Source organism: Pteronotus mesoamericanus, unplaced genomic scaffold (genome assembly GCF_021234165.1).
Source record: "Pteronotus mesoamericanus isolate MK-2021 breed Mesoamerican mustached bat unplaced genomic scaffold, CSHL_Meso_final contig_68, whole genome shotgun sequence".
NCBI classification, from domain to species: domain Eukaryota; kingdom Metazoa; phylum Chordata; class Mammalia; order Chiroptera; family Mormoopidae; genus Pteronotus; species Pteronotus mesoamericanus.
Window position 1 is genome coordinate 8,146,666 of NW_026555234.1, and position 24,490 is coordinate 8,171,155.

General features: G+C 47.6%; 1 protein-coding gene and 1 long non-coding RNA gene across 4 annotated transcripts in view; both read right to left on the reverse strand.

The window, feature by feature from the left end:
* Positions 1–392: 392 nt before the first annotated feature.
* On the reverse strand, positions 393–4,022 carry LOC129077691 (uncharacterized). Its single transcript, XR_008529886.1, has 3 exons — positions 3,868–4,022; positions 1,918–2,010; positions 393–1,554 (listed from the first exon to the last, which is right to left on the reverse strand). It is a non-coding gene; the product is annotated as an uncharacterized LOC129077691 (long non-coding RNA).
* A 4,229-nt stretch (positions 4,023–8,251) lies between these two features.
* Positions 8,252–24,490, reverse strand: part of TAPT1 (transmembrane anterior posterior transformation 1) — a 55,628-nt gene continuing 39,389 nt past the window's right edge. For all 3 annotated transcript variants that reach the window (XM_054581956.1, XM_054581958.1, XM_054581957.1), the window contains exons 8-14: positions 24,149–24,229; positions 22,430–22,539; positions 21,013–21,072; positions 20,582–20,650; positions 17,162–17,238; positions 13,537–13,697; positions 8,252–10,421 (exon numbers count right to left, since the gene is read on the reverse strand). In XM_054581956.1, coding sequence (XP_054437931.1) covers positions 10,204–10,421; positions 13,537–13,697; positions 17,162–17,238; positions 20,582–20,650; positions 21,013–21,072; positions 22,430–22,539; positions 24,149–24,229 — 776 coding nt within the window. In that variant the 3' untranslated portion in view covers positions 8,252–10,203. The remainder of the gene's footprint in view (positions 10,422–13,536; positions 13,698–17,161; positions 17,239–20,581; positions 20,651–21,012; positions 21,073–22,429; positions 22,540–24,148; positions 24,230–24,490) is intronic.

Below are 24,490 nucleotides of genomic sequence, written 5' to 3' on the forward strand. Positions count from 1 at the left end.
TGGAGGAGCTGGGAGCTCCGATGATGTCCGAGGGCAGCCGAAGATGGATGTCCCAGCTCAAGGACAGAGACAGGTCACTCTTCCTTCATCTTTTTGTTCCATGGAACCCGCAGTGGATTGGGTGATGCCCCGCTCACACTGGCGAGGACTTGATCTCTTTATTTAGTTCTATTGAATTAAATGCTAACGTGTCTTCCAGAAACACCCTCACAGAAACACCCGGAAATACTGTTATTTATTTAAATAAATACACATTAGCCCATTGAAGTTGACACATAAAATTAACTGTTGCGGTGCCCTTAGCAGAGACAGGAGAGAGAGCTTACTCCCTCCTCTCTGCCCTCTGCCACAGGAGGACACAAGAAGACAGCAGACCAGGAAGAGGGTCCTTGGCACCCTGACCACGGTCTTCCAGGTCCCAGGACTGGGAGATAAATGTTTGTCGTTTAAGCCATCCAGTGTCTGGTAATTTGTCACAGCAGCCCGAGATGAGCCCCTCCGTGAAGGGTCTCTGCTGCAGCCTGGTAGTCAGGGTCCTCTGCGCTAGGGGGGGCTCGAACGCTCTCCCAGCCCGACTCCCTGCGCACAGGCCAGCGGAGCGGGGCGCCCAGACACTGTTCTGCTTCCCTGCCTCCTCTCCCGGCTGCACCTGGCCACAGCCTGGCCTTCCTTTTAGGTCTGACGCTGGTCCCAGTTTGGGTGTTTCTGATATCTACCTCCCTCTTCTTCGGTGCTAACCAGACCCTGATTTGGTTCAGTGCCGATATGTTCCAGGCAGTTGATTCTTTTAAGCCAGTGATTTTTCAAACGATAGCAGCCGGTCCATCACAGGATTATGCAATCGATTTAACTGTGGTAGGAACAGCATTTAAACATGTAAACAAAAAATGTTGGACTAAATCAGAGTGAAGGTAAATATTGCCGGTGAAGGTTCACTTCCCAGTTATATATACACGTGTGTGTACACTGGGTTTGAGTGACAGTGCTCTCCTGGGCGTGGCTCTCCCACAGGGGCCGGAACTCTGGTCTGGGCCAATCAGCAGGCTTCCCAGCTTCCTCCTCCCAGCCCTCCGCTCGCAGCCAGCACACACACACAAATTAAAAGGTATGACTACACATGCCCCTAAAATTGAAAACATATCTAATAAATATATTACAAATATTTAATGATGCCCTTATACCTAGGTATGCTTTTTAAAACCCCGGGAGGTGGGCAGGGGCTGGGACGGTCACCCACCAGGGCTGCTGAGAGCGTGGGGCTCCAGGCGCGCTCACACGCTGGGTCCCTCTGGAGGGCAGCTTCGTCACCCACATCAGAAGTCATGTGGTGCTTTGGCCCCAGGAACTCCAGCTCTAGGGATTTACCCTCAAGAAATCATCAGACAAATACCCAACAAAAAGGAATCGCCGAAATAAATTATGTTCGGATGGTACATGGCATTCTAGTCCACGTGAAGGAAACAAAGCTCGTTACAAACCATCGTGCAGCATCTCGCTAAGATCTATTTTCACGCAGAAACGTATGTGTGCGCATATCGACATTGTCAAAAGCAGCTGGAAAGAAGGAACAGGCATCCAGTTAGATGGTGAGACTGTGGCGATCCTCTCCCCACCCCGGCCTTTGTCTGATTAGTCTCTGACTTCTCTATAACTAGTATGTATTCACTAAGGATGAAAAATAATACCCATTTTAAAATTGTTTTGTGGTGTTTGCTCTCGCCCGAGGGGGGAAGAGTGTGCTGTCCCCGCCTCCCTCCTTAGCGTGGGGTCAGCAGTGCAGGCCTCTTAGGACTGTGTGTTTAGCGAGCCTGTGCCCAATGCAGTGGGGAGCCGTCCTCCCTGGTCCTGGCACCGCACCCACGGGACTAGAAACCAAGGCCTGCTGGTACACGGGCAATGCGATCCCGTTGCGCCCACCTTGCTGGATGAATGCAAGCCACACGGAGACTATTTCCAAAGTGCCAGGGATCGCAGAAATCCATGTTGTGACGCCTCACGCTGTCACGGTTCCTTAGGGAGGAAAAAAACCGGTGATTCAACAATAAGCAGTGAAACCAGAACAATTCATGCGTAATCCAAGTTCTAAAAATAGCACCCAGCAACGCTCGGTCAACGGAGAATTAGAATCATACGAGAGTTTGGGAAACGTCAACCGAGAGGAGGTCAGAGGGAACGGGACGCGTGTCAGCTGTGCGCGCTCTGGTCAGGAAGGGACTGAAGAGAAACAGCGGGCGCGCTGCTGAGGGCTCTGGCGGGGGCTGCCCTGATGCCCGTGCGGGGCGCGGAGGTGAGGGCGGCCTCCCTGGCGTTGGAGGGGCCGGGCGTCCGTTCTGGCCCTGTCCCTGGCTGGGTGGCTGCTGAGAAAGAGTCTACTGAGCCTCGGCTTCCCCATCTGGGACGTGCAGGGATGCCGTGCAGATTAAATGAGGAATGAGTTAAAAGAGCCTTGGATGATGATTTGTGCTGGACATCTAATAAATACTGCTCTAAAAATTGTTATTATTACTACTACTGCTGCTGCTATAGTTCTTGCTTCAAGCCACAGCCAGACAACATCTTATCAGGGGTAGAGGAGAAAAGCAGCTTGAAGCACAAGCTGCCGGTGGTAAGAACACAGTCACACAGATGAAAAGCACAACCCAGGGAAGACAGCGAATAACACTGAAATAATGATGTATGGTGCCAGGTGGGAACTAGACTTACTGGGGTGAGCAATTCGTAAGGTATAGAAATGTCTAATCGCTATGTTTTACACCTGAAACTAACGTAATACTGTATGTCAACTGTAATTTAGTAAGTTAAGTTTTCAAAAAAGAAAAAAAAAAATCGGCTTGCCCTGGGAGAGAGGCTGGGCCTGGGTGGGACAACGTTTGGGCGCCTCATTAGAACTCCTGCAAGGCGGTCCCATCATCCTGGGGCCCATCGCATCTTTACGCGTGTGCTCTTTGAAGGAGATGTGACCAGAGCATTTACATCCATTGTATTTTCAGGGGAATCAGTTGAAGATGGAGAGGATCTGAAAGCGCACGGCTTTGCAGCACCTTGCCAACAGCTCCTTCCCAGGTGCGATTCTCCGCCTGGTCCTGACAGTGGGGAGCTGAGCCCGATTTCTGGCTCCTTCCTTTCATTCCCCCTCCTGGAAATTGGCTCCCAGCCTTGGCTCGTGAGTGGGTCCCCCCTGCTTCTGGGAATCTTCACAGAAGGTAGCAGATCTGGCGGCCACTCATCACCACGACCCACCATCCAGTGAGAAACAGACAAAAACCGATTGTGCCTGCTCCGCGATGTCGCACAAGGAAGGGGTCACGTCTAGGCGGAGTCCTGTCCTGTGTCCTGTGCTGCCGGTGGGGGTGAAAGCTTCCTGCAGGGGCTGCTGCTTTGCCTTTGGAGCAGACAACAGGGCGAGGTCAGCCTGCCGGGGGGGCGGGGGGAGTGTGAGGAGAGGGTGAAGGGGAAGGTCTGACACTGCCCAAGTCCAGTTTATTCCATAAAGGCAGCCCCTCCCTTATTTCATGCCCACTGCCCTGTGCCCCCTTCACACAGCAGAAGAAAGCAATGTCCTAACTCCCCTGGCCCCTGGACTTGAGTGATCTACTCTAGACCTCTGCTCTCCACCCTTGTTGCTTTCACGCTGCCGTAAGACTGTCCCCACGCCAAGTCCCCCAGTGCCATCAAACCTCGGCTAGTAGAATGCACCCTGCTCACTCTTACCCCAGCGGCTCTGGACTTGCGGTCTCTGCCTGAATGAGGTTCCTACCCACATATTAGCTCTTAGAGGCCTCCCCTGCCCATCCAGGTTCCAGAAATCGTCACACCCCTATGACGCTACCCCGTTTTCTCTGCGGCACCACCCATCACCCTCCTCACCTCTCAACGGATCCCATGTGCGTTATCTGGTGTCTCCCCTGGAATAGAAGCCTGCGAAGAGGAGGAGCCTGCCTGCCCTGCTTGCTCTGTCCCCAGCTCAATGGCACCACTTACTGGACTGTGTGGCCTTCCCCCCGGCCTCGGCTTTGTTTGCTGATCAGAGCTTTGCAGCATCACGTGCCCCGTGGTCTCTGCCTGACTAGCCTGAAAGGTCCCGCAGCTGCGGGAGGGGAGGCCACGAGGGCACAGCAGGCAGAGCGCTGAGGTTTGAGAACATCTGGAAACCCCTTGCTCTGCGTTATCCCAGCAGCCCGGCCTTGGGCAAATGACATCAGCAAAATGCCAATTTTTAACTTAACGGTAGGCATGTGCTAAAGAACTTCGGCCCACATTCTATTTTTGTCCCTCCCGTGTTTACCTTGGGAAAGGCTGACGGAGTTGTTTTTGGCACCATAATCTGAGGCCCAGATCCCAGGGAGTGGTGGCTCTGGGCCAGTGGATCTCGAACGTGAACATGCATGTGAACCCCCAGGAGGGCCGCAGGGGCAGGTGGTTGGGCCCCACTCCCGGAGCTTCTGATTCAGCGGGTCTGGGCGGGAGCGAGGACTCTCTCTGCGATTCTAACACGTTCCCCCGTGGTGGGATGCTGCTGGTCCAGGGACCACACTTGGAGGACCACTAATCTAGGCTATGAGGCGTCAGGCGATGATGGTCAACACGACTGAGATTTGTGCAGAGCCCCAGCATTCGAAAACTGAGTTTCAGACGCACTATTTGCTTCTCCCAAAACCCTGAGCAGTGGGTGTTACACTCAATTTACAGACGAGCAGACTGAGGTTTGCAGGATCACACAGAGCACGTCCTGGCTCCAACACCAGCTGGCCCTACCCTGCACTTCCCTGAGGGGTAAACACCCTAGACGTCTGATATATAAAAGGTCACTCTACCCTAAGTCCTGAAGTCCTTGTACTGTGGTGTTGCCTCCCAAAGGGGTCTCCTTGCCTGGGCCCCTCCCTCTTCCCACAAGCTGCACACAGCACAGAGCGGGCGACATAGGTTTTCCAGTTGTGGAAGGGGTTTAACTTTCTGCTCTGGTATGTGCTGCCTCTGTGATCTTGCACAAATTATGTAACACTATAGTTTACAAAGTAGTTTCTTTCCATTTATCCCCTCATTTGGTAGCTACAACAGTCCACTTAAAATTCCACTTAAGTACCCCGGCCTGGTGGCTCAGTTGGTCGGAGTGTTGTCTCGTACACTGAAAGGCTGTGGGTTCAATTCCTGGTCAGGTCACATACCTAGGTTGTAGGTTCCATCCCCAGTTGATGTGTGTATGGGAGGCAATGGGTTGAGTCTTCCCCCTCTCCAAGATCAATAAAAACAACATATCCTCAGGTGAGGATGAAAAAAAAATTTCTCCTTAAGCTCTACCTATTGCCTACAGGGTCAAGCCCAGGATTCTTGGCCAGGCCCCTGCCCCGCCTCCTGTTTCCCCTGGAACAGAGCAAAGCCGTCTGGTTCCGAGCATGACAGCTGGCACGCAGACATGGCCCGTGCGGGGCGATGCGGTGCCGCGGCCGTGCTGGGCTCTCCCGCCTCGTTTGTGTCTGGCTTGCCCTTCCTTTCCTTTCTTACCCATTTAATTCTTTAAAGGCAGTTCAACTGCACATCCTCCACAGTGGCTCCCGTGTTTATTCATCCCATAAATGCTCGCTGCCTCCACACGCCAGGAAACCTCAAGATGCTAAGGCTCCGAACAAGGTGCTGGCGGTGAACGTGGTGGACCCCATGGGAAGCGGATGTTCCGCTACAACCAGGACCTGTGTTTACAGCAGTGCTTTTCCCACGGGACTGTCATCGCCCAGTTTAATGGTCAGTCCCCCTGCGAGGTTACAGACACACGTGAGCAAAGAGCACAGCTTATTCATTCTGTGCTTTGCACAGTGACTGCACAATTAGTATTTGTTAAATCAGGCCCAAGAATATATTGATGCTTTTTTGTTGTTGTTGTATTTCACTTACCTTGTTAACCCTGACGTTACAGCTATTTCTGACTTTCCCTAGTATTTACACTCTTACGTAGGCATATCTAAAATGAAATGAGGACATGGTTATTGGAAATTGCAGTTTCAAAAATAATGACCCGCTTTGCAGGTGATCCACCCTTCAAGAGCTTACTCATTCTGTACTTTTGGAACTATCTTAAGAAGGTGCTGAGTATTCTTTCAAGACACCTTAGTTTCCTTACCTGCCCCCCCCCCCCAAAAAAAAGTTGTAAGTTAAAAGCAAAAACATTGTGCAGATAACTACCCTTCTTTTCTTGTTACTTTCAATATCAACTTCAACTACAACTTCACACTGCCAAAACTTTGCGTCTTCACCTAATTTGCTGTATGAGTTGACTACCTTTTTTGACTGAGATTCAGAAGAGCAAAGCCATGCTTGTGGGCCCTGCTGAGCTTAGCCAACTTTTCAGATCACTTAGAACGCCAATGTCTCTAATGACTTCCCCTCTCAATTGTACACATTTCCCTTTCATCAAATTAAACATCATCTAAACCATCCTAGATGTCTCCGACACTTATGATGCCACATGGCACACTGAGCCAGAGCTAGAGATATTTTCAGCAGTTACTTATATGACTATTGCCTCAGTCTGCCCCTGGATGACATTTTTGCTGCCTTTTTGACATACGTAGTAACTCCTTTTGCTTCCACTTCCCCGTGCTGGTAGGCTCCACTCATGTACTCCGTTACTGTGCACACAACTTTCCTGAGAGACAAGGGGCAGGGCACAGTCGTTTGGCAGAGTATCCGATCAAACAGGACTTTGCCACTTAGGAACAAGTCTAATGTTTGGTTCAAGATGGCCTAGGGCACTGGGAGCATGTCCGCTGAGTAAACGGGGCATAGGAATCTATCTTTTCCCCTAAGAATATGTAGTAAATGTGAACCCAAGAGTATTTTCAGAGGCCTATGTTTTAGCGAGTCAGGCCTAACACCTCACTTATGTAACGATCTCTAAATAGGCCCTTTCAGATTCCCTAGTGTGTGGATGAGGATGTCATGGACCCTCCGCGTTCAGAAGTGTAGAAACAAAGGCATTTATTTCACTCTCGTGTTTAGGCAACGCTGAGTGCCCCCAGCTGACAGGCACCTCCGCTCCGCAGGGGCCTTCAGGGACCCAGGTTCCTTCCTGCATCCTACGCATGCTGAGCTTTTACTGCACGGCTGCCACGAGGCACACCTTCTCTGCGTCCCAGCTGCTGGGACGCAGAGAGGAGGAGGGGACCCGCCATGGCATACACCCCTTCAACTTCCAGCCCTTGGTGAGAATCAGTCCCCTGCCACATCGGTCTTCACCATTAAGACCAAATACAGCAGCTGCCACATGGAGCAGCGAGGCAGATGCGGGAATGTGGTCCCCAGCTTGGCCACTTGGTGCCCAGCTGTAACTCTGTGTCTGTATGGACAACTCGTGTCTCTAGTGAAAGGGCAATTGTTTGTTTGTACTTGGTAGAACTACTTGAAACTGCTAAACAATTACCTGATGTTTAGCAAATTCGATAGGAAAAGAGCCAGACTTACATAAAAATATATTAAAGAACTGGGTTTCAGAACTGAAATAAACCGGAGGTCATTTGGCCTTCAGCGGTGTCTCCTGCACGCGTTAGCTCACTGAGCGCTTGCTACGGGTCGCCCCCAGAAGAGCAGGGACTGTGTTCATTGCCGACCCCAGTGTCCGCAATAGTTCCTGACACACAGGCGATGAATACATCTCTGTTGAAAGAGTAAACTGGGAGGTATCATGTAGAGATTTTAAATTACCTTGTGAACGTGTGTCCTCCTCTGCTGAGTCACCAAGAGCAGAAGGAAAGTTTCCAAGGATCTATTTTAACAAGTTTCTTTCGTGGGCGTGTATGAAGAGTACGAAGTCTCTGGGTTAGCCGAAATACCAAAGCAAGAAGGACGAGCTCCTCAGTCACCCTGAGCGTTTACACCTCAGTTCCAGAGGCAAAGCCAGTGAGAGACTGACCTATGTTGTGCCTTAAACTTTTAAAACCAAAGTAATGCCTTGAACTTGACTCCCAGATGTGAAAAGCGTATTGTGTGACATTCAGAACACTTGCAAAATGCATTTAACAGATATTAAATGGCCGATGGTCATGGCCCAGCCTTTTTCTTTTAAAGACAAAAACCAAGCATTTTTGTCACCATTAAGACCAAAATAATAATTCAAATTTGACAGTCCCGTCCCTTGTAAATTAGAAATAAATTCCTAATAGAATGGGAAATACACTCTATGAAATATAACAGTAAACGCCATCAAAATAAATTCAGTGACCTTTTTAAAAAAGATTACAAAATTGAATTTATTGAGTTTCACACAAGATGCACTTATAAAATTAGTACTGAATGCCATTTTGACAGAAGAAATGAACATCGTTCCAAACTCTCCCAATATATTCTGCAAAGGGAAGTAAAATCTTGTGAAATTGACAGCACAGTGACAGAGTAATTCAAGCTGAACTGAAGGCTGTACCACCGTCACATTTTTGCTCTGCTTAGGGCTATGTTTGGCAAAGTTTCCCCCCAAACTGTTTCTATTCACCGTGGACACTTTCAGTGGAAAGGATGAAAAAAAAAAATCCTCAACTGGGGCTTTATTAAAACATAGACAAAGCAATTAATAGTCTTTTCAGTTTTAACTTGATACTTTTAACTTTTCATGGTCAACAAAAGAATTCCTGTACTGTTTCCTTTTACCCTATGTGAACATTAATCTTCAGATTTCTTTAGTTAATGCAGAAGGTTAAAAATCACTTTTGTATGTCAGATAAACAAGCCAAAGCTTTGTTCAAGCTTGCTTTACGTTTCACCCAGGAAACAGACAAATCACCTAAAATTTATCCCTGCACATCATGTGCCTGAAATAGCGGCACAGGAGCTGAACTTCAAGATGAAAATGCTACAGGAAACAACAGTTAACGGTGACATCCGGAGACATTGACATTAGATGCTGTAAAACATTTATAACAATGCAGGAAAGGCTTCTCAAGATAAAATGTGGTGGAAAAGAGCTTGTCTTACGATGCAGGCCACAAACTAGGAAGTAAGCAGAAATGGGATCCTGACCTCGAGCAAAACCAAAGAGCACCTCTTGGTTGCTGTTCCCAACATCCAGGCACAAGCGCCTCCCCACACCCAGGCAGCCAGCCACACCCCCAAACACCCCATTTCCTGTCTCCAGCACGAGTGCGCCCCGCCCCCCGCACAGGCGCACCCAGCAGCCCCACTCCCCACACAGACACTGTCCCACAGAACGGCCACTCGGCACAGAGGGACTGACGCCCTGGGAGAGCCCAAGCGAGATGAGGCTGCTCAGCCTGCTTCACTATTTACTTTAAAACTGCTGCTCAGAAAACTCAAGGAACGATGACGACTTTGATTTTTGTACATGGATAGTTCTGCAGCAAATCCTTTTAACGGTAACAATCAATGAAGCAATTAGTTTTAGAGTGAGACCAGGTAGCTATACATTAAAGTTAACACTGCTCTGCTTTTTCAGTATAAAAAGTACCTTTTTGTAAGGTAATTTCTATTTCATCCACTGCAATTAAACAATACAAAGCTCACATTTTGCGTTAAACTGAAAAATTATGAAACATTTCCTCAGTGATGCATAACCTTCATTAATTCATATTTTTCAAATAGACAACTGGCTTAGGGCTTTTTTTCCCCCTATAAAATGCTATTATTCATCATGTCTTATTTAAGGTAGCCTTTTATTCTGATTAATTCAGATACATCTTCAAGGATAATTCTGTGGCGAGGACATTTATCTTGACTGAAGTTCAATTATTTTTTTTTAACTGCTTTGGCAGATGAAGTAGAGTTGGAAAACTGTTCGTGAAAATGCTATGATGTGGACAGGTAACGTCGCGGTGAAAGCTGCTCAGTCTCCCGGGTCCCTAGGTGTGTGTCCTCACACTGAAGAGACCCCGAGGCCAACCTGGGCGTCCTGGAAGCACAGATCGACAGGGCAAGTGATTCTGAGGTTGTTCCCATCGGCCCGAAGTGACCCTGCAAGTGACCCTGCTGCGTCTCCAAGCAGGGGGGCGGTCCTCAAAAGGTCAAGGCTGGAGGTCGCTGCTGTTCCGTGACCTGGCCTTCAACCAGACCACATCACTGGAAGAAAGATACTAAGATTTGTTTTCCATTAATAATTTAAGTTTTTAAATAAATATTTAAGTGCCACTTTTCTGCCTCTGTCCATCCCGGTAGCATGGCGTGGCTGCCCCGGGACTCGGCACTCGGCACGCGGAGCCGCAGAATTCAGTCAATTCGGTTTCCACAAATTGTGAACCTGTCTATGTCCAACAAATCTTTCTTGGAGGACCTGTGTTTCAGTTCAGAGTTTTCCTGTGTAATGTCCTTCTCGTCACCATCTGGAGTTGTCAGGAACTGGTCAGAATTGCTTGTCACGAGTAACGGCACGACATTTTCCTTTTGATGGCTGGGCTGGCTGGTGACCGAGGCAGAGAGGTTTTCTTCTGTGGAAAAAGAGACCGGTGAATTAGGAGAGGGCTGCCCCCAAACTCATAACGACTGTGAGCTTACCAGCAAAGTGGTCCTGAAAGAAAGTGTGAATGATAACCAAACAGCATGTTGTACGCGCAGCCATCACTTAGATAATGACAGGCAGAGGCCTGCGCCATCTGTTGGCTAACCCAAAGTTTTATAGAGGGCTGCGAAATGGGTCATTTCACACAAATAAGCCCACTACCTGACTTTGGAAAGATCAGAAATGCCACGTAAGAAACTCCCTCCTACAAGCAAGTCCTCGCTAACTGCTGTACAGACATCAGCTCCTCTAGCCGCGCCAGGGCTGTGCAGACTCTCCCACGCTCTGCCTCCCATGCGCGCCACTCTGCTAGACCCAGCACTCCACCTGAAGGGAAACCACATCTGAGTAAAAACAAACCAATGAACAAAGCCCCACAGGTTTATCTGGGTCCTCAGGGGCCCCGGAGCCCAGCTGGGAGGCCCCTAGGCTGGGGCCAGCCACCAGCCTGACGGGTTCATTTGGCCCTTGGAGCAGCCTCACGAGGTAAAGCAGCCGCAGATGAGTGCCCTGCCGAGTGCCGGGTGTGCCACGCAGCAGCTCCCCCACCCCGGGGCGCCACAGTCCGGCTCACCTGTCTCTGGGCGCTCCCTCCTTCCTGCCCTCTCTGCTCCCCGACCCGGCTGCCAGCTTCTGCTTCTTTTAAAACACAAGCACCACGCCGCCCTGGGAGCTGGACCCTCTTTTCATCCTTGAATGGGATCTGCACTGCCTGACTTGCAACACCTTCCCAAATGCGCTCCTCCGGCCTGTGGTCTCCTGACCCCACACTCTGACAACTCCTCCGAAATTCCCTTCTTGCACGTGGTCCTGGACCCAGGGCCCTGACCTGCGACGTGTGCCTCAGGGTTTACCTCCGCATCGGCGGGGAGGCTCCTTTAAAGCAAGACCGACACTGACTTCTTATGGCTGAAGGGGCCTAGCACAACAGGAGACACACGACTTTGTTCAGACTTTGAACTGCCCAGTCAGTTGGAGCAGATGCAATCTCACATTACCAGCAGGGCTTACACGTTCTTTATAATGGAAAAATTATTTCAAGTGCTGCTCCAACTTTCCGCCACACTTTACACAAGCTCCCTGTCACACGTGCGAAGAGCGCGGCCCTCCCTTCAGACCTGCCTGGCCGGCTCCGCCTCCCGATGCCTCTCGGGCCTCGGCACCTGGCTCCTGCCGGCCCTTTCGCGACGCCCTCTCCGCCCATCCTCACCGGGCTCGTTTCTTCCCACCCATCAAGCCTCAGCTTGGGCAGCAGCCCCTCCAGGGAGGGACGGCCCCTCCCCTGGCCCCTCCATCCATGCCCGTCTATAACCTTGCTCCCTTGTTCGCACTGTCCCCCTGTGCCGTCGCCCCGTCCGTCTGTACGGCCCTGAAAGAATGATGTCTTTATCTTTGTATCATCCAGGCACACAGTGGCTCCGTGCATTTAAAAATAAACCATTTAAACTAAAAGTCATACGAATGTAACATCCATGGGAACAGGGAACTGGTATCTAGTGACAAAAATTCAGTCAGTGTCCCTGTTTTTCCTCCAAACCCTTCAGGCCAGGAACACTGGGATCATCCTTAACCCCCGTCTCCTCCTCACACTGCACGACTTCATCAGCAAATCCTGGGCTCTGCAGATCCTTCCAGAGTCTATCTGGCCAGGCCTCCCCACGCACACCACTATCCTCCGCTCTGAGCCAGGCAGCCTCCTCCGGGCCCCGGTCTCTGGGCTCACCCTTCTTCATCCTATTTTTCACAAAGCCTGACAATCATCTTTTTAAACTGTCTGTGGGTCACACCCCTCCTCTGCTCCAAACCCTGCAACAGCCCCTTCCCACAGCATGAAGGCCAAGGTGCTCACAACTGCCCGTGGGGCCCTGGGCGGGCTGGGGCCCCCGCAGCCTCTCTGACCCCTTCTCCAGTCCCCGCCCCCGGAAGTCCGGCCCCCTGGTCTTCACATCCCCCCACATGCCAAGCGTGGGCCTGCCCCGGGCCTTGGTATGTGCCCACCTGCCCTCTGCCTGGACACTGCTCCCTGGAAGGGGCGACTCCTCACGGTTGCGGGGGTGGCGTCTGCCTCCCCCGGCGCTACCCTGGTTTTCTCTACAGCACCCAGTCAGCATGTTCATTCCCTCTCCCTGACAACCTAGGCGCGCGCTGCCCTTTCCTCCCTCTGCAGACCCCCGTGCAGGAGGTGCTTGCTGATCATCTACTGAACCACCAACAGACGTGGTGGCGCAGAGCACTGCATGGGGGAGGGGGGTCTCTGGGATAGGTCCACACCGAATCATTCATGGGGGGTCTCTGGGATAGGTCCACACCGAACTATTCATGGGGGGGGTCTCTGGGATAGGTCCACACCGAGCCGTTCATGGGGGGTCTCTGGGATGGGTCCACACCGAGCCATTCATGGGGGGTCTCTGGGATAGGTCCACACTGAGCCATTCATGGGGGGGTCTCTAGGATAGGTCCACACCAAGCTATTCATGGGGGGGGTCTCTGGGATGGGTCCACACCGAGCCATTCATGGGGGGTCTCTAGGATAGGTCCACACCAAGCTATTCATGGGAGGGTCTCTGGGATGGGTCCACACCGAGCCATTCATGGGGGGGTCTCTAGGATAGGTCCACACCAAGCTATTCATGGGGGGGTCTCTGGGATGGGTCCACACCGAGCCATTCATGGGGGGGTCTCTAGGATAGGTCCACACCAAGCTATTCATGGGAGGGTCTCTGGGATGGGTCCACACCGAGCTATTCATGGGGGGTGTCTCTGGGATGGGTCCACACCGAGCCATTCATGGGGGGGGTCTCTGGGATAGGTCCACACCGAGCTATTCATGGGGGGGTCTCTGGGATGGGTCCACACCGAGCCATTCATGGGGGGGTCTCTAGGATAGGTCCACACCGAGCCATTAACAACAGCAACGGGGCAGAGTAAAGTCAAATCTTGAAGGCGTTGCTAAATGTGGACAGAGCAGTGAGTTTTTCACGAGGGAGAGCTCAGACGAAAACTCTTCAGAACATGACGTGCAGGCGTGAGAGAAGTCCACCCACCTGGAGAGGGTTTACATCTGCTCTGCGATTTGCTGGACGGTTTGCTGGGAGTGCCGGTGGGGGGAGGGTTGAACAGCTTCTCTTCCATTTTGGCTCCCTTCACATATTGGCATGATTTTCCCAATAGCACAATGCTATTAAGTACTTTCAGGGATATCAACCTAAAACCAGAAAGAGACAAACGACCACTGTTGGAATTCATCTACGTCACTGCGAACACCACCTGCTACCAGGGTGAGAAGAGGACCCTGGAGGCAGAAAGCCCCAGCCTGAGACACACCCACACCGAGTTCCTGAGGCTTCTTCCGGGGGAAATTTATCACAAATTCCTTACTTCTCATTGTAAGAAGAAATCATACCCTTTAAAAGTTATGCTTTCTAACTATTGGACATTTTCTTATATCACGTAAAAGTTTTATCTTCCAAATTATTTAACATTTTTCTCTTACCACAAAATAAATACTTTTAATAAAGCAGATGGACAAAATATACATATAAAATAACCTGTGATTCCACACTCCAGTGCTAGCCCACGTGACATCTGCTGCATCATCTTTTGGTGGCTTTCCTATGCGCAGGCTGCGACGGGTACTTCTTTGCTGTTCTGCACGGGGCCTCCCTTATGAGGCAGGAGGGGGCTGGGGCCTGGGGGTTGTGTCTGAGTTCACCCCCTGACCCGGCGCTGAGACGCTGCCTGGGCCTGGGGTTCTTAACCAGTCAGCCCATAAAGGAGACGGTTCTGGTGAGGGTGATTCAGAACAGCGCACGGAAGTGTCCACTGATCTTGTTACTTTATTACCATCTTTATTGTCTTACACAAAAAACATACGATGAATATTTTTTCCTATCAGCTAATGTTCCTCAATGATGCTATTTTAATGGACTTACACTACTGCACTATATGGGTCATCACATAACAAAGCCCCTCAAAGCCCTTGGTTTCTGGATATTTAGGTAATTTTGAATATTTTTCTTCTATTAAAAAGCTTCTGATTATGCAAGCTTATGTTAAATCTGTATTTCCTTAAAATAAATTCCTAGACAGCTATAATGCCAGAAGTTGGATTTCTAGACCAAAGGTATGTAGCATTTTCAGGTATTTGATACAAATCTGGCAAAAATTCTGGGCGGGGGGAATCAAACCCTTCCTATTAGAGCCTCCTCACGAACGGGCCCTTAAGCGACCCAGCACCAGGGCGCTCCCTGCCCGCTCTGCGGCCAGTGAAGCAGCGGGCTGCTGTTCCCACAGCTTCCTCGGCACTGCCTAGGGAGTGTCTACTAGGATTCCGAACTTCCTAGGCCAGCCCCAACCCTCCAAAAAACAAACCAACACCGTATCTGTATGTCACAGGCTTCCCCATGACAGCACGTGGCAAGCCAGGGCCCTGACGGCTTGGCCTCCACGCTCTGGAACCACACTTGCCCCTCTCATTCCCCGACCCGCACACCCAAACAGCTCATCCGCAGGTCCTGTCCAGCTCCCCTTCCACAACATGCCGCTAGCCGACAAGTTCTCACCACTCCAGTCCCAGCCACGGTCACCTGCCCTGCAATGGCGGCGACGACCTCCTGGCCTGGCCTGGGTCCTGCTCCTCCTCTCGCCTCGCTCCAGTCTCTGCACAGCGACCCGTGAGGCCCCGGCAAGAAGCCAAGGGGATCTCACTTTCTTCTGCTCAGAACCTTCCAGGGTCCCTCCCAGGCTGCGAGGTCCGCTCCCACTGCTGCGCCCCAGCTGTTCCTGCACCGGCCTGTCCTGAGTCCCCTCTGAGACTGCTCTGTCCCCAGGAGTCTGCATGCCCTCCCCTATTCCATCCATCTGACTGCACTGAAGAGCAGCTCACAGAGGCCACCCCGGCTGCTCTCTCCTGGGCAGCCACCTCTGTCACTCTCTGTCCTTTGACACCCCATGTTTTTCTTCCGGAGGCTTGTTACCAACTGTCACTTTATAGTGATTTGTCTTTCTGGTTGTTGCCTGTTTCTTCACTGGAACTTCAGTGACATGAAGGCAGGTACTTGTGTTCTTTTTGGTTGGCCCCTGGGCCAGTGCTGGAAGCAGTACCGGCATGGAGCGCTACTCACTGAGGACACTGAGCAGACGGATCTCTGAGGACAGGTCGCACGCCTCCCCCCGCCCCCAGTTCTGTGACAATGCTCTGAAAGAGGCTGGCGTGCGGCAACGGGGAAAGAGCACAGCCTGTTCTGTCAGGAGGCCCAACTGAGTTCTGACTCATTTCTGCTGAAGGGAGACTCCTGGGCTTGCTGGCGTGAGGGAGTGGAGCAGCCTCCACAGACTGGGGGCTCTGAGGAAGTTTCTGAAGGAGGAAAGGATAATTGGGGTATTACCCTGTTACCAGGATAATCAGAGTAAGCCAACAGACTGGAACGGCCAGTGGGCAGACGCGGCCAGCCAGGCTGCTGAGGGGCGAAGCGGCACGACGCTGGGCGGCGAGGGGACATGGGCGGGGTGGCGGGGGAGGCTGCCAATTCGCAGCAACTCCGATTCGAGCACTTCCACTTCGGTGAATTATGCACGGGCAACTGTAGCTAAACAAAGGTTTTCTGACATAGCAAGTGCACAGTTCATATCCTGATGTGTTTATGTCAAAAGAAAAACACTAGGCTAAAAGCTTGTTAGCCAAAGACGGGAGCAGTTATAGCAACACCACTCGGTGAACAAGGCACAATGAGCAATACGGGCAATTATATCAGAAAGGAAGAATCTCGTGGGTTTTTTGGAACGGCTACTTCAATATAGTAAGCATTTATGCGTTCATTCCGCTGGAAAACAGTCAGTGGCCATGCAACGTGATCAGAATTAAACCTGGCTTCGCTGCCACTGAGGTTACCTGCAGGGTCCGAGCGGCCCTGGAGGTGCTGGGAAGCATGTTCTTGACTCATGACGCTCATGAGGAGATGACAAGTGCCTGTTCCTGTGCTCCTGCGACAGGAGCCGCCAGGCCACGCGCAGAGCAGGAAGCACACTCAGTGGGACACGGAACAGCACGGGTGCCTCCGGAAAGCAGACCTCGGCCCAGGGGAAGATTCCGAGCGCCCAACGGCTGCAGCTAGTCCTGCCGCGTCCGTTCTCTCCCCAGGGTTCTCCTCCTGGGACGCTCGGCTCTGGCCGCTCACAGACGGACCCGGGGAGCACAGCCCCGGCGCTCCCCTGGAGCCAGCGCAGATCAAGGGTCAGCTGGTCACAGGTGGAGAAACTGCACTTCCACGTCCTCTTTGGATTTGTAAGGCACAGGTCTCGAGTGTGCTGGATCGTTAACATGGCAAACACGGTGGACAGTCAAAGAGGTTTTTGACCATAGAGAAATGTCTGAATGCAGTGGCAGATTTTATTTTATAAAAGAAAATATGGGTAAAACTCAACCCCTAAACAAAAAGATCTTTAGGTAAATAATTTCACTAAAATAAAACCTAAAGTGCTGTTAATACTACTAGCAAATAGCAGCACATTTAACTAAACCAGAGCTTAGCTGAGTCACAGACACATGCGGAGGTTCAGGCTGTCGTGGGAGACCCGGGACAGGGAGAATGGGTATAGAGTGACCTGATTGCATCTTGCATTTATACTGTACTGTATAACAAAAACATATTCAAGAACAGTTCATCTTACCCAAAATAGAAGAGTATGACACAGGCATAAGACAGGATTCCTTGCACTTTAATTGAGCTTGTTACAACTCTGATGAGCTAGCCAGAAACAAACCAAAACAACAAAAACACACAAACAAAACACAACCACAGAGTTATTAGTTAATATTTAAATAAAGAGCCATTATGCTGATTTTAACACTTTAGGCACACACCTGTGACCTCTAACTCCAAGTAGGCAGGCAGTTCTAGATCTGTCGGTTCATGCCAGACTGTGGCAGCTTGTGAAACCTTTGGTGGGAGGTTTGGGTTGTTTGGGCAAACCTAGGGTGCTCGTGGCTAATGCTACGCTCAACTCTTGACTCTGTGAAGTCAGACATTTCTCCTAGTTCACAACTGACACGTTTCCTTGGCCCTAATAGAGAAACAAATCAGCTGATTTTTAAAATAAAAATTATTCTGGAAAATACAAAAGAATTCATCATGCTTCATGTGTCTCTGACAGAGCTAGAACCATTTAGTGGGCATTTCCATTGTTCTTGCTTTTTTTTTGGTCCTCTGTTTTGATTCTTTTGAAGAACCCCTCCCCCCACCAAGGGACTCGCAGGGATTGGAGAGAAAAGGGAAACTTAAGAGGTTTGTACTAAAAAAAACTAAATACTATTACAAAATCAATCACATAGAGATTGAAAAATTTCCGTCTCTTTTAGTTAGTTGAGGTTAAATGCCTATTTTCTTTTTTATCTCACATAAATATAGCAGTAAAATCATTACCCCAGGAAACCTGCTGAATAAATCTAGTGGGATCTACCACTGGAAAATATTAGAGCTTTGGCTTTATAATATGCCCACATATTATAAACAAGTATATACAAGTATACCCCACTTTTCAAAAGATCACTTTACACCACTTTGCTGTTACAAAAGACCTACATTAGTACCTGTTTTTGTTAATTGAAAAAAGTAAAAAATTTGCCTTTATCATAAAAAGCAAGAATAACGTTCTGGGTTCGAGCTGCAGGACACCGCAGGCAGTGCGAGGGGACCGCACTCAGCCCCGCCGCAGCTGTGAAGGGCGGGAGCACCTGGGCTTCACCTCGATTTATTCTGCACATGTTAGCAAGAGGGGTCCTCAGGCACCAGGGAAGCCTAAGGCAGTTGGGAAGGCTGTTTGTATCAAGTGTAAAACTGGCCGTAATCAAGCTTTTTGATCTTGCTGAGCAAAATAAGGACACACAAATTAATGTCAGCTGCCTCTTCGATTTACGCCATTTTGGCTTCTGCGCGGTCTCATGGCAAGGCTCTGCGTTCAGATAGCGGGGGACCTGTACTAGGGTCCAGGGGACTGCTAAGTGGGAATGGAAAATCAGGGAAAGTAATTAACCCTATCTAGTAATGTCGTTTTGTCAAATAAAATAATTTATTTTGGTGTCTTAAATAAACGTCATAAGGTACACTTGAAACAGTATTTTTAAAATGCTGCCAATAAAAGAGCAATTGGGGCAAAATAGAGGGGATGGGTTGTCATGTGTTCAATAAATTTTCACTTTGAGGAAACTGACACAGGAGTCCTCATCATTTCCTCTAATGGGGAAATGACCTTCGTGCAAAAATTTGTGATGAAAATTAATGTCTCTAGGACTTTATTTGTTAATATGAAAGGTTTGCCAACGATCACATTCATTGAGGCTTAAACAACTTCCTTTTTATCTAGCATATTATTAGGTCACTTTAAGATACTTATGTCCAAAGCCTCATTTCCACAAGACCTTAATACATGATTTCTTTTACTTTTTTTGGATATAAATTCATTTTAGGACCTAAGGTAACCTTTAGAAATAAGGATTGCCTCTCTTGGGTCTTAATTAAATAACTGATTCCTGAGGCCTTAGTATATTCTTCAAAGGTCCTAAACATCTGCCAATGCCACAGTGTAAGGTGGGAGGTCTTAGAGAAAGGCACTGGGGAAAAAACGAAACCAAAACCAAAAACACACCCACCAGAGCACAACAGATCCCCTGCGAAAATACTGGTTTTCCAGAAGTATTTTGCCAATTATTAAGTAAGCTTAAATCTTTTGGTATAACAACCATAAAAACTCATTTAAAGACAAAAAAATATTTAAATACTTAAATAAAAATCCATACTAATCATGAATAGAGTTTTCTGGCAAATATGTTACTACATAGTTATCATTTAGCAAAGCAGGGTCACACCCAAATACAATCATCTAACCGACCCTTTTAAACAAAAATCAGCAAGGCTATCCTGGTTTATCCTTACACTGTATGTATCACATTTCTAATTGTATAAAACACAGAAAAAATTAATATTCTGTTTTATTAATCTTTTAAGTGTTTAACAAATAATTATTTTACTCTTTAAAATCCTCCATTTTTCCAAAATTTTAGTTCTGTTTCCTAAGAAAAAGGAAACTGTATTATTCTGTAATAAACTACTAAAATAACTGAAAACATCTAGGATGCGGTTATCTGGAGAGCTGCCCTGAAATTTAAATAACATTACATCTATTAGTCATTGGCCCTCTAAAGTCAGGCACGCTGGTCTAAAACACAGGTGTTACTACCTACACCTTCCTGATCCATCTCTTAGGTGATTCTGCGAGACTCTCCAGGAAGCAAGAGCTCCAGATGACCTCTGGGGAAAAGATGGTTGCGTGTGCTTTGATGTGAGAACAGGTAGCTAATAAGGAATATAATCAAATACAAGCACAGCCAGCCAACCTTCTTAACGAATATTATTAGAGCCTGAGGTGGCCAGCAACTATTTACAAGGCTGTTTTGAGCAATTCATTAAGATATAAACTTGATGATTTTTTAAAGTTGATTAAGTAAATTTCAGTGCTACTATTTAAAAATATATATAATTCCTGATTATAAGAGTAGAAATTATCATTGTAAAAACTCTGGAAAATGAATACAGAATGTTTCTGCATTTGAGCATACCATAATTTAATCTACTTCATTCATTTCCAAATTTTTCCTATAAATGCCACTGTAACATATAACCTTGCCTATAAATCATTATGTGCCTTTCACAACTATTTCCTTAGAACAAATTCCCAGAACTGGAATTACTCCATAAAACTGTCAAACTGCCCCTTAAAAATGCTGGATCAGCTTACACTCCTACCAACATGTGTTGCACTGGCCAGGCCCATGCCTACCACCAGGTATTTCCATTAAAAAAAGCCTTTGCCAAATGAAGGAAGTTTTCTCACTCTTAGAAAAGCCATTACACAAAAACAGTTCCTTAATATCACTGACTTACTGGATGGCTCTAATTCCAAAAGATAACAAAACTTCCTCCCAAATCATCTACCTTTCATTTTTATATCAAGTACTTACTAATAGTCTATTTATTAATATTTTATAACGGTGGGCACAGCATCATTTAAAAAAAGAAGGAAGTATGGACTTACCAGAACAGCCAGCGGGAGAGGGATGAACCCCATTCTCCGGGCCACGGAATCGCTGTAGTCAGTGTACGCCTAGACAGGGGGAGAGGGCCGTGGGGGTTAAGCCACATGCGGGAAGCCCCGCTCCCTCAGCACCGTATGTCTCCTAAACAGGTGAGGTTACGAGGAAGCGCCCCTGGCACCCATTACATCATTTAGCAAAAACAATTTGGAAATCTATATGTTCACAAGAAGTATTAAATAAAAAGTTGCATAACTGTTACAATGCTGTTTATCTTACGTATTAGTATTACTATTAATTTGTAAAAATTTAGTGTCAAGGACAGGAGTAAGTAGTAAGTCTAACTTGATGTATCTTTCCCTTAGTCAGTATCTCCTGCTAAATTAAACCACCATCAGTTAATATCAGATTATGTCTTTGATATAATGCTCACATTTTTCTGTCGACTGCTAACAAGGTCAAAAGCAAGGCTGGCTCTATATTCGCTGTAGACCTAAAGACAAATAGGAATGCAATATTAAATAGTGCAAATATATAATGTGGACAATTTAAACTTTGTAGATGAATATGTTTAAAAATTAAGCAGAAAAAAGGTCCTAATAGCCAAGCAGATACCTGGGTAGTGATTCTCTACTTGTTTTCCTACCACAGGAGTAAAACAGCCTCAGTCCCCCAGCTGTTACGCTCCCAAATCTTTTGAGGGGTTCTTTTCAAAGAGATAAATATTCAGGGATTATAGCCCTGAGAGTTTAGAATTGGGGGAATGGTGGCTATTTTAAGCGGTCTAACATACAAGTTCTGTCCGGAAGGTACCCAGCCATGTAGTTTGAAATATAGAGACATTTAATGAAGAAGATACAAGATACAAGAAACACTGTTCATAGGACAATGATGCCTCAGTCCCCTCCAAACCTTGGGACTTCACACCATTTCTCCCAGTCACCATTAGGTGCCCTGTTGGATTTCCCTGAATCTCACTGATGGTCTGAAATCGCTTCCCTTTCACAGGTGATTTTAGTTTTGGGAAAAGACAGAAGTCACAGGGCACAAAACCTAAGCTGCAGTGGGGAGGCTGAGTCACCTGGGTTATTTGATGTTCACCAAAAAACTCTGCATGAGATGTGAAGCGGGCGTGTTGTTGTGATGAAGCTGCCAATCGCCAGGTGCCCACAGCTGCCGCCTTCTGAATCATCTGAACAGTTTCCACGGAGGAAACGTTCAAGCTTAACACAAAATTTGATGCAGATTTGTTCCTCTATGTGCTCAGTCACTTTGAATGTGAAGGCCTCAGAGTACACAGGCTCACTCGTGGGAGTCCGCCGCCCCCCGACGCGGACAGAGAAGTCCTCACTGTGTCAGTTCCCTCTCTTTGGCAGCCAGTTTACACTGATGTCATGCAAACCGTTCTCATTACAGTAACAATGGTTGGACTTTTTCTGGACAGACCTCATATATAATAATTTGGAAATTTTAAATTACATAAATAGTTTGAAAATTATTTTTACTCTATAATAATAATGATGCCTTCTTAGAAAAATAGATGCTGAGCAAGACATAAAATTGAGTTTTGACAGCCTAATGCTTTAAATAAAAACAGTGTGTTTTTTAAAAGTTTAATAGATGACAGTATTAACAGTTCATAATGATTTGAGTTAAGTGACACTCTGATCTCAACTACCATTCAATCCATACCTCCACCAACTAACTTACAATCCTTACTTTAAAGTAGTGGTACCCTTCTATTACCTTCGTAAATACAATAATAAACCTAAACTTATTGTTCTGTAACTTCATCATATTAAGTAGCAGAAGTCAACATCAAACACTAAATTGCTTACGAAAATACATACATCTGCAGTAATGTCATTGAACTTGGTGATGAAAGCATGCTTTACAATATCCACAGCAATTTCTGATGCGATCACCATACAGACATCTGGAAATAACACCCAGAGATGATCTATAAAGTACAGAGGAAAAGAACAATTAAATTACTGAATATAAACAGAATCCGCAATATCACAGGCTCACACTGAAATCTGAAATTGACAAGGCAAAACTGTAATGTTTTCAATAAATAATAGAGATGGAACTAGCATTCAATAAAGTATCAAAGGAGCCACATTTTATCAAGTTGAAGGATAACTCATTCAACGTATTTATTCTGTACTTCCTCTGTGCCAAGCACAGCGTCAGGGGGACACGGTGTGAGCAGTGGCTCTGCCTCTATTCCTGGAGCTATCGCAGGACCACTGGTGGGTGACTGACAAAATAAGCAGGCTCGTTATAAGCTCTTCTTATTCCAGAACTGTCTCAATGCGACAGGGACATGTGCTGAAGTCAACTGAACCACTTCCCCTCTTTGACTGCTGTGACTTAAAGATATAGATCAATCATTTCCTTATTTCCTTCACTGTCTTCAGGTATAATGTCAAATTTGCTCACCTTCACATTTATTAAAATGTCAATTCAGTACCAACTGCCTGATAAAAACTACAAACAGATAAACTCCTAAGACCTTGAAGGACTCAGGAATGGGACAGAGCAAGAAGCAAGTCAGAGATGCTGCCAAGGACCTGGGCAGTGGGGGCGGATGGAGGTGGCAGGGCCGGGGATCTCCACGCTGACAGGGGGCAAGGCAGTTTCAGTGAGTCTGACACCACACTCAGGTTTGGAGAATCAGGTGACCTGATTTTATGGTTTCTATAAGAAAATAACTTCTGGACATGTATTTCCAAGATCACAGGTCTCATTTTATATATTTCTAACTCTTCACAGGTACTTGAAAACTAGCAATGAATCAAAATAAATTAACAAGAAGTTATTAAATGCCTATACCAGGTATAGTATGGAGGTAATAAATAAAATGCAAAACATGATTTCATTTCTTAAGAACAAGGTTTACCAAGTCATCAGACATTAGAAACTCTAAGTTCCTCGAGGCCACTGAGCCCGCGGCCCCCGCCGTCGAGCTCACTGCATCGTTGCCAGGCGGTGCTGTGCTTGCCTGCCTGCTTCCCCCCGGCCTCTCACCCGTGCCGTGCAGCATACGCTCGGTGAGAGTGTGCTGAATGAATGGGTGGGGAAAATTCATGGAATCCTGACGACCTACCAGCCTCAACTCAGAGGTGCATATAAGTAACAATTAATTGCTTTACATTTACGTTTTTAATTTATCATTATTTGAAATGCTTATTAATGTTAGGAAAGAACAGAAGTCGTTCTGGTGAACCCCTACCTACAATGAAAAGAATCCTACTGTGTTTGGATAACCACAGCGTAACTACAGTGAGCAAAAATAAAGAGGCTGGAGGCTGCAGGGCTCAGCAGGGCTCTTCCCCTGCCAGTGAGAACACAGCTTTAGGGACGACGTGCAGTGACGGGCACGATGGGCAGGAGGCTGTCACACAGGCCGTGGCTTCCCACCGCACCAACCCACCCTGCGGAGGCAGGCGCTGCCCACGCCTGGAGCGGAGCGGCTGAAGTGCTTTCCGTTTTCTGCAGCACTCATTCCATTCCACGTCCAAGAGTAAAATTAGGAGCCACTGTAGTTGTTTCAGATTACTTACCTGGATTCCAGGAAAACTGTTCCATGTTTCTTAGACACACTATTAGCAAAAGCACATAATTTGTAAATCGCTCCTTAATATCTGAAAAAAATTCAACACATGGATACAGAGTGCATATAAATAATATGGTAATAGCATAGTATACATATAAAATAATTTTCTCTTAGAAAATGTAACACAGTGTGTGTTAAGGGTCTGTAAAATAAACACACTATTTTATATACAGAACGGCGCCACCCCTATAAGCCATTTACTTCTTCCACCAGCATAGTTCTAGTGTGAACATTCCACTTTTCTATAAAATCTCAAAAAATATTCAAACCATCAGTCTACTCATATTGA